The sequence below is a fragment of the Drosophila serrata genome, unplaced genomic scaffold, assembly GCF_035046125.1.
Source record: "Drosophila serrata isolate PLE 108 unplaced genomic scaffold, ASM3504612v1 contig_382, whole genome shotgun sequence".
Lineage (NCBI taxonomy): Eukaryota > Metazoa > Arthropoda > Insecta > Diptera > Drosophilidae > Drosophila > Drosophila serrata.
In genome coordinates this window covers 689,610-705,436 of record NW_028257280.1, presented here as the reverse complement: position 1 = coordinate 705,436, position 15,827 = coordinate 689,610, and the positions used below count along the sequence as shown (strand labels likewise).

The window sequence follows — 15,827 nt, the reverse complement described above, 5'->3', positions numbered from 1 at the left end:
TAATAGTTGTGAAAGGATTACGATTTATTTACTTATTTCATTTTATTTATTTATTTGTATACCCTTGCAGGGTATTATCATTTCAGTCCGAAGCTTGCAACATAGTGAAGGAGTCGTTTCAGACCCTATGTTTCATATATATTCTTGATCAGCATGAACAGCCGAATCGATCTAGCCATGTTTTGGAAGAATTGTTTTTTTCGAATTTATTTTCGAAATTTTATGACTAAACTTTATAATTTTAAATGTCAAAATTTGACAAAAATTTAATTTTGTAAAATTGTAAAACCAAATATGCAGATTTTTTAAACTTATAAAAACAAGCACAGAACAGCTTACCGAATTGAAATTGATCCATTTTTGGCTGTTATGAGTTTTTTAAATCTTGATTTATCATAAAAATTGTCATATAAAAATATCTATAAATATCGGCTAAACAATGGTATTATAATTTCAGTCACAAGCTTTAAATGCAGTGAAGGAGTCACTTCCGACCCTATGTTTCATATATATTCTTGATCAGCATCAATAGCCAAATCGATCTAGCCATGTTTTGGGAGAATTTTTTTTTTCGAATTTATTTTCGAAAATTTTATGACTAAATTTCATATTGTCAAGTTCTCAAAATTTGACAAAAATTGAATTTTGTAAAATTGTAAAACTCATTATGCAGATTTTTTAAACCTATTAAAACTAGCACAGAACAACTTTCCGAATTGAAATTGATGCTTTTTTGACGTAGTTATGAGTTTTTTAAACTATTATTTCTAGAAAAATTGTCGTATAAAAATATAGATAAATATCTACTAAAATAATGGTATTATAATCTTATTCAGAAGCTTATAACTTACGAAGGAATCATTTCCGGCCCTATAATATACATATATATAAATTCTTGAGCAGCATCAAAAGGCGACTCTTTCTAGGCAGGTAGAAAAGGAAAAAAGTCAAACTTTTATAGAGTATGCGAATTTATTAACCTAATAATAACGAACATAGAAAATCTTTCAGAATTAAAATAAATCCTGTTTTGCCTTAGTTATGATGGTTTTTCTGTGCAAGGATATAAAAATTTGGGTTTCCCAAAGTTGGCTTCCTTTCTAGTTTGTTATAAATTTTTTTTTCCTACTAATTTTTCACGTTCGGATAAAACAAGTGCATTTGCTGGTACTGAAACGTTTTACAACTGGCTGTAACTAATCTTTTAAGTGTAACATTGAATAGATTTGAATAATATCTAATTATTTGAATAATATATTCTAAGGTGCCGTAATATATACCTTGCATAGGATCTACTGGCTCACCTTTTCCACCACTAACTGGGATCTAGGAATGCTCTTTGGCCTGCGAGTGTGTGCGGTGTTGTAACCACCACTGACACCCAGTGACGCCATCGAATTTGAATTTTCCCCGGCGCGGAGCAGCAGCAGCAACGGAGCAAATACCCCTAATGGCATTTAGTTCTCGTCGAGCAGTCGTGTCGCATGAACGTTCCTCCATTAGACTCCGGTGACTCTGCCCGACCTCTTCCTTCGGTTCGTTCTTGCCAACCTCCGGTTTGTTGCCAAGTCGTCGTGGCCAACTTGGGCAGCACTCAAGAAAACCCTCCAAAAATGCGCACTCAAGTGCTGGGTTTCTGTTTAGCCATTTTGCTAATTGTTTGCCTGATGTAAACTGAAAGCCGTAATTAGATGCGGGTGCCAAGTGCTGGCGGAGATCAGAGAGATGGGGAGCCGGTCACCGCCGCCGGCGCAGCGGATACGGCGGATTGGCGACAGCCTGCAGATGCTAACCCGGGAAGCTAGGAGCGAAGTGGTGCGCTGTGAACGTGAGTTTAAATAAATATTACTGATAAATAAATAAAGATTAAAATGAGAAGATTAAATCAAGTGAGAGAAAATTCTGTAACTTAACTTAAAACAAAATAGAGATTGAGAAAACACAATAAAATTTACAATTTAATTGTTCAAATTCTCAAAGAACTTAAAAGTATATCTATATATAATTACATATTTGAAAGTATTTTTTATATGGTAAGTTAAACTTGTAATGATAATCAAATAATACCCTAAATAATTATAGCAAAATAGGGTTGTATTTTAAAAAATTTTAAACGAGTATGTTCTATTTATAATAGAATATTTTCTTCCTATAAATATGATATTAATATTTAAAAACATTTATTACCTAAGCCCCCAGTCAAGGAAAACATGTTCAAAAAACTTATTTCTTATCTTTCGTTCTAATCCATAATCGATTAATCATCATATTTCTGAATATAATTGTTATTGTTTTCTTTCCTGGAGAAATATTTACATTCATGTAATAAATTCATGAGTGTCGCATTATCTTCCCTCGATTTGCATAAGCGGGGAAGACGACGTCATCGCCAATTTCAACATGGAAACATGGCCAAGATTTGTTTGTTTATCTGTATTTCTATAGGTAGCAGTGGCAGTGGCAGTGGAGTGGAGGAACCTTATTATGACATGTGTGGAAATATGTGGAAATGTGAAAATGGTTTGTGTTCGCTAGGGCTGGGCAATTGTTTATTGCGTGCCACAAAAGACCAGTGCTAAAAGCCATTATTGTTAATATTGGTTTCAATGCGGGTTCTAAAAATAAATTCCTTTTTCGTCCGGTAATTGTTTAGGTTTTTTTTAGCCAACACTAATAGGACATATTAGGAGAACGTGGACTATTTGCTGATAGAGATTGAAGGACAAAGGTTTTTACTTTCTCAGAGGATATGTAATGATATTAATCCATTTGATGATTATTTTATATAAAGTATAACTTAGAGTTCAATATGGTTTTTAAATTATATATAATAGACATTTGTATCGTAACCAAAACCCTTATAGAGATGGGCCCCTTGAGAAATTATTGAAATTTAACCTGACTATAACTCCTCCGAGTCCTCAATAGCTCCCAAGCGATAAAAGTTGTTAGACGGCGTTGAGTTTCACGTTTAGTTAAGGAAACCTAAATAAAGCCAGATGCCTGCCAGGCACGCGATTTAAGGTCCTTCGAAGGCTTCTTCTGGCCACTAATTAAGTTCACCTTGAAAGGGAAAGGCGGCGTGTTCTCCCCAAGGTCATCGCCGATAATTGCGGCCGTGGCAACTGCCCCCAAAAAAGCCAAATGTCGAGAGTCGAAACAATGCGAATGAAAATAGAAATTGAATTTCTTTTGGGAATTGATGCTTTTGCCTCTAATCGAGGATGCACAATAATCGACTATGTATATGGTATGTTTTTTTATAAGCGTAAAAATAAACAAAAGAATGTGATTATTTATAAAGTTAATTAGAGAACAAGTAGTGGTTGAGAAATCAAATATTTTTCAGGATCATTTACTAAATCTATTTTTTGTAATCTTTAATGTAATTTTTATTATCCCAAATGATGGTTTAGACGCATAAAATGAATCCAAAATTCTCTACAACTTGTTTATGGCTTTCAAAATCAATTTCCCATATTAAAATTCCATGATAACTGCGTGACATAATTATTTGTAGGACCAAAAAATAGCTGCGAAATAGGCGAACCTAACAATAATAAATAAATAAAAAAAAACAATCATTCTCATCCCACACATGCCATACCAAGAGCCCCTCCCCCTTTCAAGAAACAAAACAAAAAACAAGTCGAAATCAAAACAAAAAGAAAACCAAAACCTGAGCAGCAACCAGTTGCAAATGTTCGAAATCAAAACAAAACCGAAAAGAGAGAGAGAGAGAGAGAGAGTAAATAAAATGAAGACGGATAAAAAAGAGTAAAGAGTGCGCTCCGATTCTCGGCTGGAGAATTATGGCCTGGTCGCCTCAGTGTCTGAACAACAGCCACGAATGTCGGACGTCGCCGTTCGGAAATCCATCGGATTTTGTATCTCTTGGATGCGTGCCCGAGTGTCGCGTGGTCGCGGTACCTATTCGGCAATTAACCCGCTGGTCGATGTGCGTTTTATGCAAAACCATATCCAAATTTGAATACCAATCAGTGTAGATGGGCCAAAGTATGTTCGAAAACTAAACGAAACTCGTATGCCCAAAGACGACCTTGAACTCGCTACCTGGACGGATGTCAGTTTTCCCAACCGAAAATTCACACAAACAAGCTGAAGGGGTTAATTAGAATAGAGACTCTAGCGCATAAAGGTGTTAATTCTAATATTACGGATACGTAATGTGGCCTGGAAATAGGAATTGAAATTTAAAACACAAACTGTGCCTGGGTTCTGTGTGCCAAATTGTAAACTGATAGCCAAAGTGTTGGAAATTCATTTGTCTTTCTTCCCAGCACACACACACACCCCACCCGCTGGTAATTTTAAATCAATTAATCTTAATTATTCCGATCGGTCAACTGGGCACAATCGAGGCGAAAAAAAACAACCAACAAAATCGGACGAAAGTTTTCCCCGCTTCATTGAGTTTTGACCCATTGAAAATTCAGCTTTATTTATGATTAAAATTCTGTTTATTGTTTTGCTAATAAATTTTCTGTGCTCCCACAGTTTGGCTACGTGAAATATCTACATAAAAATTCACATAAACTATGCAAATGTGAAATACGAAATCAATTACTGTGCCTAATGTGTTAAACCTCTCATAAAAAGTACAAAATAAAAGGAAACTGTGTGATAAACATAGTCTGCGAAATTTGGAATACTAAAAAACATGAAATGGAGCTGATAAAAAAATACAAACAGGGAAAGCTAACCACCAGCGATATACGTAATCTGAACAGTATGTTGACTTACAGTCTCTCTCTAAATATGTATCTAACTTTTTATTTATACATTTTACTAAGGCCCTTGGTTATATTTTTAAAATGACCCTCGAGTTGGCGCAAGAAGGTGAAACTAACGAACAAGTTTTTCAATAGAACTTCCATTCGGTTCGGAATGAACCACAGTATGACAGCACCAATTGTTTTACTTTTTGAGGTGAACTATTCTCACTCAATGACAGCCGAAATGTTCGAGTCAATTAAAGGCTTTTCACGAGTTTTGTCCATCAGTCACGGCTGGTGATCTCGGAGGGGGCGCGTCTTCTGCCATCGATAAATGGACTAAGCATCATACATTCGAATGTTTTTAAAAATTTGTAAACTCGCCCACTCAATGAATCTTTCGATATTTGTAGACAGTGCGACAGATGTCTATCTTTTAAAATATTATTTCCAAAACTATAGTCTCAAGTATGTATATAGGGACAGTACTTTCTAAAATCTGTTTTTAATGTATACTAAGAAATTCTTGAGATATTTATTATTTACATTTAACAATAAACTGTCGGTATTTATGTACTAATCACTCCACGAGCAATGCTGGAAACAAACCATAAATACACTGCAATAATTAATAAGCATCCTGTAAGTCTTTACAATTTATTTCTAGCTAAAAGACAGGTCTCAGTACCAAGTTTTAGTTTCCAGTTGAATGTGCCAAATTTAGATTTATTTTTATAGCGTCAATCACATCTCATTAAAGGTGCTAACTGGACCTAAAGCCTTTGGGCCAATGTGCTAATTACTTATAAACTTCGATTTACGTTTGTTTATAAACATTTTAACACTTGGTTCCCGGGTCTACCGATCTCTCTGCTTCCTCTGGGGCTTAATAAATATTATCCAGTCGGTTGCAGTTTTATTTTAGCTGAAAGATAAGTGGAGAAATGTTTGTTTGAGTGGGCGCACACCATAATACGTATACGCCATGTGGTTCCTTTAAATGGCATTCACAAAATTAACTCGGTGGCTGAGAGCTTCCGGGAGCCATCACAGATTGTAAACAAGCACTTAAGTGTTCAATTTTGCAAAAGGGAAATTGTTAACTAGACATTGAGTGCTGTTGAATGTAAACTTCCTGAAGGGGAATTTTCAGGGAAAACTATTGAAGTAAAATCCAATAGGTGTCTAGGAAAAGTTATAAATCAAAAGGTTTACAAGTTTTTATTGCCACCTCTTGTATGGCAGATTACATCTTTCTCTCTCTTCCGAAACCAATTAGTAATATTTATTAATAGTTTTTGCCAATGAGACTTGGCCTCTTTTGAGCCTTATTCAGCTGTGAAAAGTTGCCCAAAAGCGGTTCCCTAAACCAAAATAAAAAAATGAGCTAACGATTGTTGTTAACTCTCTGCTGAATAACGTCGCTGTTGAATGTTTTTTTGTTTTGTTTCCAGAGCTTTGGGTTTGAAGGGGGATCCGTGAGAATGATGTCATACCATGATGGCACTCAGGGGCGATGGATCATGCAACGCGGAACGCGTAGTAAAGCGCTTCAGATACATATAAACATCAGAATATGTGTGCACATATTTTATGTGCTGAATAAGAGAAAAGTCAGAAAGCTGAAAAGCATTCCGCTTAATGCGTTCAAAGCACTTGGGGCATGACATTTGTGGTGGCACGGCCCCTGATCTATTCCCCCAGTGGATCTGTATACTCTATAGAGAGAATATGCCAACTTTGTAAAATTCAGCCATAAAATGGGCATGGTAATATAACATTTTCCGCCGTTTGACAAAGCTTTTCCTTCGACTTTTATTAAGCGTACAGAGCAAACTCATATATTTTCCGACACAAATCTGTTTGTTGACTCTGCCAGGGGTTTGTTTTCCCGCATTTTCTCGTTGAATACCAGAGAAATAATATTTGCATCAATTGAAATGGATTTTATTGGGAGGCAGTCAGCCGGTATCGACGTCATCTGAAAATGTTCCGTGGAGACTCGTTAGCCGCGCTCCACAACATTTGGCATGATATCATACTGTATATAGATATCTGTGTATAAGCTCACACAAAGGCATTAAATGCGAGGCGAGACCCGATTCTTACACAAAACAAACAAATTCAGACATAACATAATATAACTAGAAAGCCATAAATTATCGACTGCCTAACCTTCTAGCAATAGATTCGTTGAAGTCGTCGTCGTAATGGCGTAATCCATTATCCATTGTTCGCCACAGTGCGTATACTTGATCTGCGGCTCAATGCAGATCCATAAAATAGTTGATTGTCCCATATATAGCCATGTGCCATTAATTTTAAATTCATATTATTCGATGGTCCGTTTAATAATAATGCGGCATTAGAGGTTATTATTTCATTCTAATGAAAAATGTTATTAAACTTTCTCTTTTACTTCAGACACTGTCATGTGCTTGATGGTCTTCATTGCCATATTCTCCATTATTTGGAGTGTATCCCTGCACATGATATCGGGTGACCTGTACGAGGGAATAGTCAGTGCCAAACTCATCTTCAGGGAGCGCAACTTTGACCAGATGGATGAGCACAGCAGGCAGATTCTTCACCGGGACTTTATGGCTGTCACACAACGTGGCTATGGCCAAAAGTACTCCGTCCAGGAGCAGGATGTCACTCCCGAATCGCTGCAGAGCGAGAGCCGTAAGAGGAGTCTATGGATATATCTATACATAATGATAAATAATATAGAATATACGTTTTAGAAACCACCAAGCCAACTTTCAAGATTCCGCACATCTACGAGTCGAGCAAGAATCGACCCACGTTGGAGCGGCTGATAGCCGAACAAGATGTGGTAAGGGTGACCACCACCACCACGAAGGCTCCAACGCCAAAGATTGTGTTCAATGCCGAAGCAGATCGTCAGTTCTTGGGCACCAGTAAGTGACTTTTCTTGCTTAAATAATGTGTATAATTCTATAAGCATTATTTTTCCTTAGTGTCCCTGGATGACCATGCCACATTTTGGAGTCGCAGCATTGGAGCCCAGTTTGTGTATGCATTTCCTCCCATATCCGAGATCGTGGCCATTATCTGGACAGCCATGTGTCTGATCTTTCAGACGGGCAGTAAAAAGAGCTCGTCAGTATTCATATAAATAATTGATTAATTAATATTTAATCCAATTAATCTATATCCCTGCAGAGTTCTGCCTAAACCCTGGCGCATTGTGGTGCCCTCCATCGTCATCTTCTCGGTGATGAGTCTGGGCAGCGTGATCTATACAATCCTGACCAATGGACATCTCAAGCGATTATGTGGCCAGCTGAGGGAGAATCTCACCAACCCGACGGCCATCAGTTGCGGCGATGCCATAGCCCTGCTACGACCTATTGTCCACGATCACAAGGTGTCCCATGATACCTACCTGGACCTATTCAGGTCCAGCTATGTGATCGGCATGGTGCTGTGGATTGTGGCCCTGCTGGTCATGGTGCTGCGCTTCATTTTCGCCGTGGACTTCCAGCTGGTGGACATTGATGATATGTTTGATCAGCGCAAGAACGGGGAGATCGAAGTGCCCATCCAACCGGTTTACACGGAGGTCATCCAGCAGAGCAGTCCCCAGAGGCAAGTGCGCCCGAGGTCCGAGGATGACTATCAGAGTGCCAGGTCGCACATCAGCGATCTGGCGGTGCCTCTCCTGGAAGTGCAGAGTCAGTCCCAGGTTCCGCCAACGAATTTGGCCTAAGTTCTAGGGTGAAGTGTGTGCAATCTCAGGTTTATTTTTATACCAAGTGCTAGTTAGTTTAGAAAAGGCCTAAGGAATACTATTTCAACTAACTCGGAGTTTAGCATAAGTTTTAGTGTATAATGAATCGATATTTAATTGATATTTTCCACTGTCTTAGCTTAGCGAACTGGTGCCTCGAAAACTAATTTAATTCGATATAAATGTCACTTGCTGTGTAGTTTATTTAAGAAAAGAGGGAAGATTATATTGTGGTCCGAGTATAAAAATGTATTTTTAGAGGCATTTGACCCTACTACACTTATATCCTAATCAAAGCAATCAAACCCACCTGACTCAAGCCAGTGGCATATTCCCCAGTCGTTACCTCGACTATAACCTCTTGTAACTTAAATCCAAGAGTTTTATATTTAAAAAAAATGCAATAGTCTAACAATTGACGAAAACCAAAAAACAGTGCGAATAAAGTACAGTGTCGTGTATACAAAACAAATCAATCTTCGATCTACATCTTCAATCTTTGATCTCCCATCTTAAAGCAGCTTCATGGTGATGGTCTTGGTCTCCAGGTAATTGTCCAGCCCGTCCTTGCCCAGCTCCCGGCCAATGCCAGAGTGCTTGTATCCACCAAAGGGCGTGGAGGGCAGCACGGCGTCGTAGCAGTTGATCCACACGGAGCCGGCATCCACGCTGTTGGCGAACTTCATGGCCTTGTTGATATCGTTGGTTATAACTCCGGCTGCCAGGCCATATTGCACATTGTTGGCCCGATCGATCATCTCCTCCAGAGAGCTGAACTTGAAGATGGACTGAACAGGGCCAAAGATCTGCAAGAGGATATATTCATATAATATCAAATAATAACTTATAAATAGCTGGCGAACTCACCTCCTCCTGGGCAATACGCATATCGTCCTTCACATCCGAGAAGACAGTGGGCTCGACGAAGAAGCCCACGTTGCCGATCCTCTTGCCGCCGGCCTGCAGCTTGGCACCCTCCTTCTGGCCACTCTCGATGTAGCCGAGGACCTTGGTGAGCATCTCCTCGTCGATCTGGGGACCCTGCTGCACGTTGGCCTCGAAGGGATTGCCCACCTTGCGCTCCTTGGCCTTGGCGGCGGCCTTGGCCACGAACTGGTCGTAGATCTTCTCGTGGACGTAGGTACGGCTGCCGGCACAGCAGCTTTGGCCGTGATTCGAGAACAGAGCCTCGTGGGTGGTGTCCACGGCGAAGTCAACTGGAGGAAGAAAATCGTGAGTTTCAAGTCAACGAAAAGGTTGATTCTACTAACTATCCGCATCATCGAAGACCACCACAGGACTCTTGCCACCCAGCTCCAGAGACACCCTCTTCAAGTTGGTCTTGGCCGACGCCGCCATGACGATCCTGCCGATGTCCACAGACCCAGTGAAGGCCACCTTGGCAATATCGGGATGCTCACTGATGGCAGCTCCCGCCGTAGGTCCAAAGCCATTGATCACATTGATCACACCCGCCGGGAATCCCGCCTCCTTGGCCAGTGCAGCCATATGGAGGGCCGTGAGGGGCGTCTGCTCTGCCGGCTTCATGATGATGGTGCAGCCAGTGGCCAAAGCGGGTCCCCACTTCCAGGCCAGCATGAGCAGGGGATAGTTCCAGGGAATGATCTGACCCACCACGCCCACGGGTTCCTTGCGCGTCATGGAGGTGAAGCCACCAGCGGGAATGGTGTCGCCGAAGAACTTGTCGGTCCAGCCGGCATAGTACTGCAGCGTCAGCATGGAGTAGGTCACATCAAAGAGGGCTTCGGCGTAGGGTTTGCCATTGTCCTGGGTCTCCAGGCTGGCCAGGAAGTCCTTGTCCCGAGCCATCAGTTCGCAGAGTCTGCCGAGGATAGTATGAGGAAGGACGGTATTATTAAAGGAATAGGCCTACTTGTTCATCAGGGCAGTGCGCTGGAGAGGACTCAGCTTGCGCCACTCCGAATTCCGATGGAAAGCCTTCTTGGCCGCAATCACAGCCAGATCGACATCGGCCTGGGAATAGTATTGAAAAGTTATATCAAGTTTATAGTATGAAATTATAATAATGTTAGGCTTTTTTATTAACAAGAAAATAAAGATGAATCTCAAGTAATTTTGTAACTGAAGAATCATCATCGAAATTCAGAAATAATCCACGAAGCACTGTTATAGATCCCAGAACTTTATTTAAATTGTAATTAATTTAAATCAATGCATTTCTATTTATTTAAATATTAATTCATATATACTCTTTGCACTTATTTTCAAAATCCATTAATACATATTTTCTTTCCCAATTATAAAGGTACAAAGATCCCACCTTTGGCTTGGATCATTCTACTCACCTTATCTCCCTCGGAGACCTTAATAATCTCCTTGGACGTGGCCGGATTGAAGGTGGCAAAGGTCTTGCCCGAAACGGAATCAACGAACTCATTGTTGATGAAGAGCTGCCAAATTAAAGAAAGTAGAAACCATGATTACGTATCTTCCAAGTGAGAACCCAGCACATCCTCCAGACCTGATAATAATGGGGCCTACAATTCGCATAGCTATGATCACATCTCATCAAGAGCCATCTGGCTACCCCAACTTCAATAAGTAATTTGTGTAATTTAAGCATTATTATTAGCCCAGTTTGTTTGTGTTGTCCATTTCAATTTGTTGGCTACACGCGACAAGGCAAACAATGTAGTTTTAAATTCTAGGCACGAGTTTTAAAATTGTCGAGTTTGTGAACAACTCGAAACTTTTGACAAATAAGTAAAGTCATTCGGAATCGTAATGGGTCATTGAGCGATAAAGGGTCATAAATGTGGGGGGTTTTTTAACAACCTCAAAGATTAAGTAGTTTGTCAAGTGTAGACAACGGATTAACCTTAACGGATTAACTTAATTGGTTAATTAATTACTTATACTATTTTATATTTTTATACCCTCGCGGGGTATTATAATATCAGTCAAAAGCTTGCAATGCAGTGAAGGAGTCATTTCCGACCCTATGTTTCATATATATTTTTGATCAGAATGAACAGCCGAATCGATCTAGCCTTGTTTTGGGAGACCTTTTTTTTCGAATTTTTTTTCGAAATTTTATGACTAAATTTTAAAGTTTCAAATTGTCGAAATTTGAAAAAAATTGAATGTCTTCAAATTGTAAAACTAAATATGCAGATTTGTTAACCCTTTAAAAACTAGCACAGAACAACTTTCCGAATTGAAATTAGTGTATTTTTGGCTTAGTTATGATATTTGAAAAACTTTGATTTTGGCAAAAAAAGTGACATTTAAAAATATCGATTTAATATACCTTGAACACACATAACCGACAGGATATACACACTTAAAGTTCTCTATGTTAGCTTTCTTTTTTGTTTTTATAATAAGTTTATTGGAAGTAAACTAATAATAAATCCTACTAAGCAGACTCTTTTATCTCTTGAGATTTATTTTTCTCTTTCCCCTACAATTTCGCAATTAAAAGCTTATTGAACTATATAGTCTCTATATGAAGGTCTCAAAGTCTCTTCTCTATCTGGACCCCTATGCCAGTTTTTACCTTATCAACTTAGAAGACCGACCTCATAATTATTATGGCTTTACGTGGGGCGAATCTGTGTGTTTACTTCGCGTCAAACTTTGGCTGATAACGAACACCCTGTTTCTTAAGAATCAACAACTAAATAGCTGTGTTTATTTTTTGTTGTTGTTTTTTTGAATAAATAATTGAATTAGTGTGTGTGTGGGAAAGGCGAAGGCGACTGAGCCAAGAAAAGAGCGAAACCAATTGAAAATATTTGTAAATTGCGACACAAACGAGTTTAATACACAACAAAAAATATACATTAAATCATTGAAAACACTATTGATAGGCCTTAAACAAATAAATAATATTTTTAACCGTCAAACCTTTTTTATTTTATGTTAACGTACATTATATATGTCACTTGAATTTATTATTATCTACATATGTATTGCTCTTTATAAGTACCTTGTAGAACTTTAAGTGCAATTGACAACAAGATAAACTTACTTTTGTGTACTTGGGCTTGGCGTTGGGATCGGCCATGTTTATCTCTGGCTTTATATATGAATATAATTTAATCAAGAACTGGAGGACCGACTGGGAGTCGCTGAGAAACTGAAACTGCAAATGCTGCCAGATGCTGCTTATATAGCCACCGATAACTGGCTATATGTGTTTTGTTTTTGCAAAATTATCGCAGCTTTTTCGCCGGCCGGCTGTCTCACAAATAAATGTGTGTGTTTATGGGCACCCTGCAGTCTGTAGAGGTCGGTCTATTGATTAATAAGTACGATTGATATTGGGGATTTTAAAAACATTTAATTTTTAATCGCTCGATTTTCCTAAATTAATTAAATAAATTAATTATTAGGAAATTTTCAGTACATCAAAATTATTAAAAAATACTTTTGATATTTAATTTGACCTTTTAAATAGTATATGATACATTGTTTAAAGTTCTAATTTTTGCTTTCGAATCTTTTTTTGGATTTGTGTCTTTGATGTACAAATTCTCATAATTTTTGTACCGCAGTAAACAGTGCATAGTGCTTCTTTTTTAAAATAATATTTGTTCTCTTTTATTCGTTGGCTTTATCATTAAATTCGTTTTGTGTTCTGCTTCGTATGTTTGCCAAATTAAGCTTTTGTGTGCGGTTGTTGTCTTGGCTATGTACGCTTGACTCTTATACTGATGGTGTTTTGGTTAGGGGATTATTAGTATCTTTACAGGGTGCAGATTTATTAAACTAAATGTATTAAAATAATTATTATAAATTGTTGATTAAATATCTACGAACATAGCAGACAATATTACAAAACTTTAATACAATTTTATGGCAATTTTAATGACAGTATAACTGAATAAGTTTTTGAATAAATACAAAGTATTTTAATATTTAAAATTTCAAAACTTTGCAAAAAAAACAATATATATTTGTTCCTTTCTTAACATGTTCCTCCGGTTATTTGGTCTTGTTTAATTATTATTTACTTAACTTAACAACGTGGTAAAAATAACAATTATTTTAACAATTTTTTCAAAGTAGAAATTTAAAATAACAAATGGACTTTATCCTTCGACAGCCTTAAAAACTCGTTGTTTTAACAAGTTGCCTCCCATTATAGCTTTTGAGCGGGAAACTCTCGTATCGGTAGGTGCGTTGAACCAGCCCATGATCCAGAAACTTCAGTTTGCTCAGCGACTGTGCAATGTAATTACTGCAAGCAAACACAAAACTAATTATAGATTCGGCAGGCAATCACCCGAAGACGCACCTGTAGTACTCGTAGTCGTAGCGCAGGTAACCGGAGAAGGGCTGCAGCTCCAGGCCATCGGGACAGATCGGGTTCCCGTGGAGGCTCAGATACTGCAGATTGGGAAAGAGCCTCCGGATCAGGCGCATGGTCGTGTGCAGGTCACTGAACTGGAAGCACGAATAAGAAAATGTGATAAGGAATTGAAATTCGGAAGAAGAGAGCTTGGAAATGTGTTAAAGTATATAATACTTTATTTATTATTATATTCCCACCTCATTCTTGTTCAGCATCAGGACCTCCACTTGTGGCATTGGTTGTGTCAGGGTTCTTAAGTGGGCCTCGTGCATACGATTGCTGTCCAGGACCAAGTGATGCAGCTGCTCGAACTCCGGCAGCCAGGACAGATCCTTTAGGCTGTTGCAACTCAAGTCCAGCTGCTCCACATGGTCAGCATGGCTCTTGACCAACTCCTCCGGCAGAGTTCGTAGATTCTGTTGCACTAAAATTAGCTAAAATAAAAGATAGCTTGTGCTATTTCCAATCTCGCGTAGATAAGTCATATTTGTGCCCTACCTGATTATCACTGTCACCTGGCGTTCGCATTGCTCAGGGGTTTTCCGTAAACTCAGCCTGCCTTCGGATATGGGATATAGGTTGTACCTCTCCGACAATCTTCGCGGGAGCTACTAAAAGTAAGTGTTTGTGCCAGCCTTTGCTGCAGTCGATAGCCGCCGAATGCTTTTGTCTCAACGTTATCTCTTTTATTTTTTTATGTACCCTGTATGAAGCGGTAGCAAGGGTATATTTATTTTACAGAGATTACACAAATTTATATTTTAAATCTTTGTGTGTTTACTGTCACGTTTTAAGCTTTAATTTATTACGTTTTATTTGTTGTTTATATCTTTTAAAACAATGGCAATGAAATGAATAAAAAAGGGGAATATTATTAGATATACAATTAATGTATTCTAGGTAACATATATTAAATAGATATTTCTATATGCTATGTATAAAATTATAATGCAAGTGAATATAATTGCAATAATTACTATGTTGTTATAATATTAATAAGCATAGTTTTTAATTAAAGATAATACATCTTCTAAACTAAGAGGTATAGCCTAATATGAACCCTAATCCCTACTTATCTCACCTATACTCCATGTGCTTTTTGTTTGTCTTTATTATTTGTTTGGCTTCTCCCAAGCTCTTTTTACGTTTTATTTATTTTATTTTCCGTTGGGTGATTTTCTTTCAAAGACTAAACTTGCTCAAGGCAGAAGAAGAAGAAGAAGAGTGATAAGACGTCGATCGGCCTGACATGTAGATGGCGCCAGCGGGCGACTATGATCGCGCATCAAGTATACGACAAGTGGGCTTAAAAACACGATTCGCAACTTAGTTACGGCCATTTAGCGGACGAGCGAGTCCTTCGACTGGCTTTAGGCCCTCAAATACGAAAAGAAAAAAAAAAGCGGAATGGGAATGGGAACTGGTCAAGTGTCGTGCGATAAGTGCCCCACAATGGCCGAGTGCGCTCGCTGGTAAATACATTTTTAATTGCCAGCCGGGGCAAACACAGATGACGGCCCCCGCCGAAGAGCAAAGGCAGCGGCCTGACAAGCGAATTTGTTAGTGACTGCAAATGGCTAACAAATGAGGCGGAGAGGGGCCAAAACTAGTGCCAAACAATGGGAGATGACAGCGTAAATAAACAAAAGCGCCAGATACAAATTGCGGCCCACAGAGCATTTAGCAGGGCACTTAATTCAATGAAATATATCTTCGAGATGCCCAGCAGCAGCAGCAGTGATTGAAGTAATCGATTTGCAAAGATATCTCTGACCGACAGCTGTCAGCTGCTGCTGCTGCTGCTGCTGGAAAATCCAAAAGAAAAGCCCTTAACCCTTGACCAGCCACCGAGCGTAAGTGACATTCGTTCGCCTTTGTCCGCCGTTAAGCATGCTATTATTTCCACCGCTTACACACCACTTTTCGGTGTGTAATGAGTGTGTGCAGTGTGTGCCCCTCTATTTATAGGCCTCTGATTGTTGTCCGTCTCAAT

The 15,827-nt window shown here is 38.7% G+C and overlaps 3 protein-coding genes across 8 annotated transcripts; 1 reads left to right on the top strand and 2 right to left on the bottom strand.

Annotated features, from left to right (window-relative positions):
* Window positions 1-1,264: 1,264 nt before the first annotated feature.
* On the top strand, window positions 1,265-8,965 carry LOC110186576 (uncharacterized). Of its 5 annotated transcripts, none has more exons than XM_086840066.1 (6): window positions 3,829-3,958; window positions 4,519-4,750; window positions 7,161-7,421; window positions 7,484-7,660; window positions 7,721-7,862; window positions 7,926-8,965. In XM_086840066.1, exons 2-6 carry the CDS (start codon window positions 4,687-4,689, stop codon window positions 8,470-8,472), a joined length of 1,191 nt encoding a protein of 396 aa, XP_086696192.1. In that variant the 5' UTR covers window positions 3,829-3,958; window positions 4,519-4,686; the 3' UTR covers window positions 8,473-8,965. The 5 variants fall into 5 exon arrangements, with proteins under 5 accessions (XP_020811447.2, XP_086696192.1, XP_020811448.2 ...); XM_020955789.2 differs by having other exon boundaries at window positions 3,829-4,017; XM_086840065.1 differs by having other exon boundaries at window positions 3,829-4,084.
* LOC110186575 (aldehyde dehydrogenase family 1 member B1, mitochondrial) lies at window positions 8,717-13,420 on the bottom strand. 2 transcript variants are annotated; one of them, XM_020955786.2, is made up of 6 exons: window positions 12,509-13,420; window positions 10,821-10,925; window positions 10,388-10,488; window positions 9,765-10,336; window positions 9,361-9,710; window positions 8,717-9,299 (listed from the first exon to the last, which is right to left on the bottom strand). In XM_020955786.2, the coding sequence occupies exons 1-6, from the start codon at window positions 12,542-12,544 to the stop codon at window positions 9,006-9,008; spliced, it is 1,458 nt and encodes a 485-aa protein (XP_020811445.2). In that variant the 5' UTR covers window positions 12,545-13,420; the 3' UTR covers window positions 8,717-9,005. The 2 variants fall into 2 exon arrangements, with proteins under 2 accessions (XP_020811445.2, XP_020811446.2); XM_020955787.2 differs by lacking the exon at window positions 12,509-13,420 and adding an exon at window positions 10,997-11,190.
* A 15-nt stretch (window positions 13,421-13,435) lies between these two features.
* Window positions 13,436-14,663, bottom strand: LOC110186827 (leucine-rich melanocyte differentiation-associated protein). Its single transcript, XM_020956115.2, has 4 exons — window positions 14,333-14,663; window positions 14,032-14,268; window positions 13,778-13,926; window positions 13,436-13,720 (listed from the first exon to the last, which is right to left on the bottom strand). The coding sequence occupies exons 1-4, from the start codon at window positions 14,360-14,362 to the stop codon at window positions 13,588-13,590; spliced, it is 549 nt and encodes a 182-aa protein (XP_020811774.1). The 5' UTR covers window positions 14,363-14,663; the 3' UTR covers window positions 13,436-13,587.
* Window positions 14,664-15,827: the final 1,164 nt, after the last annotated feature.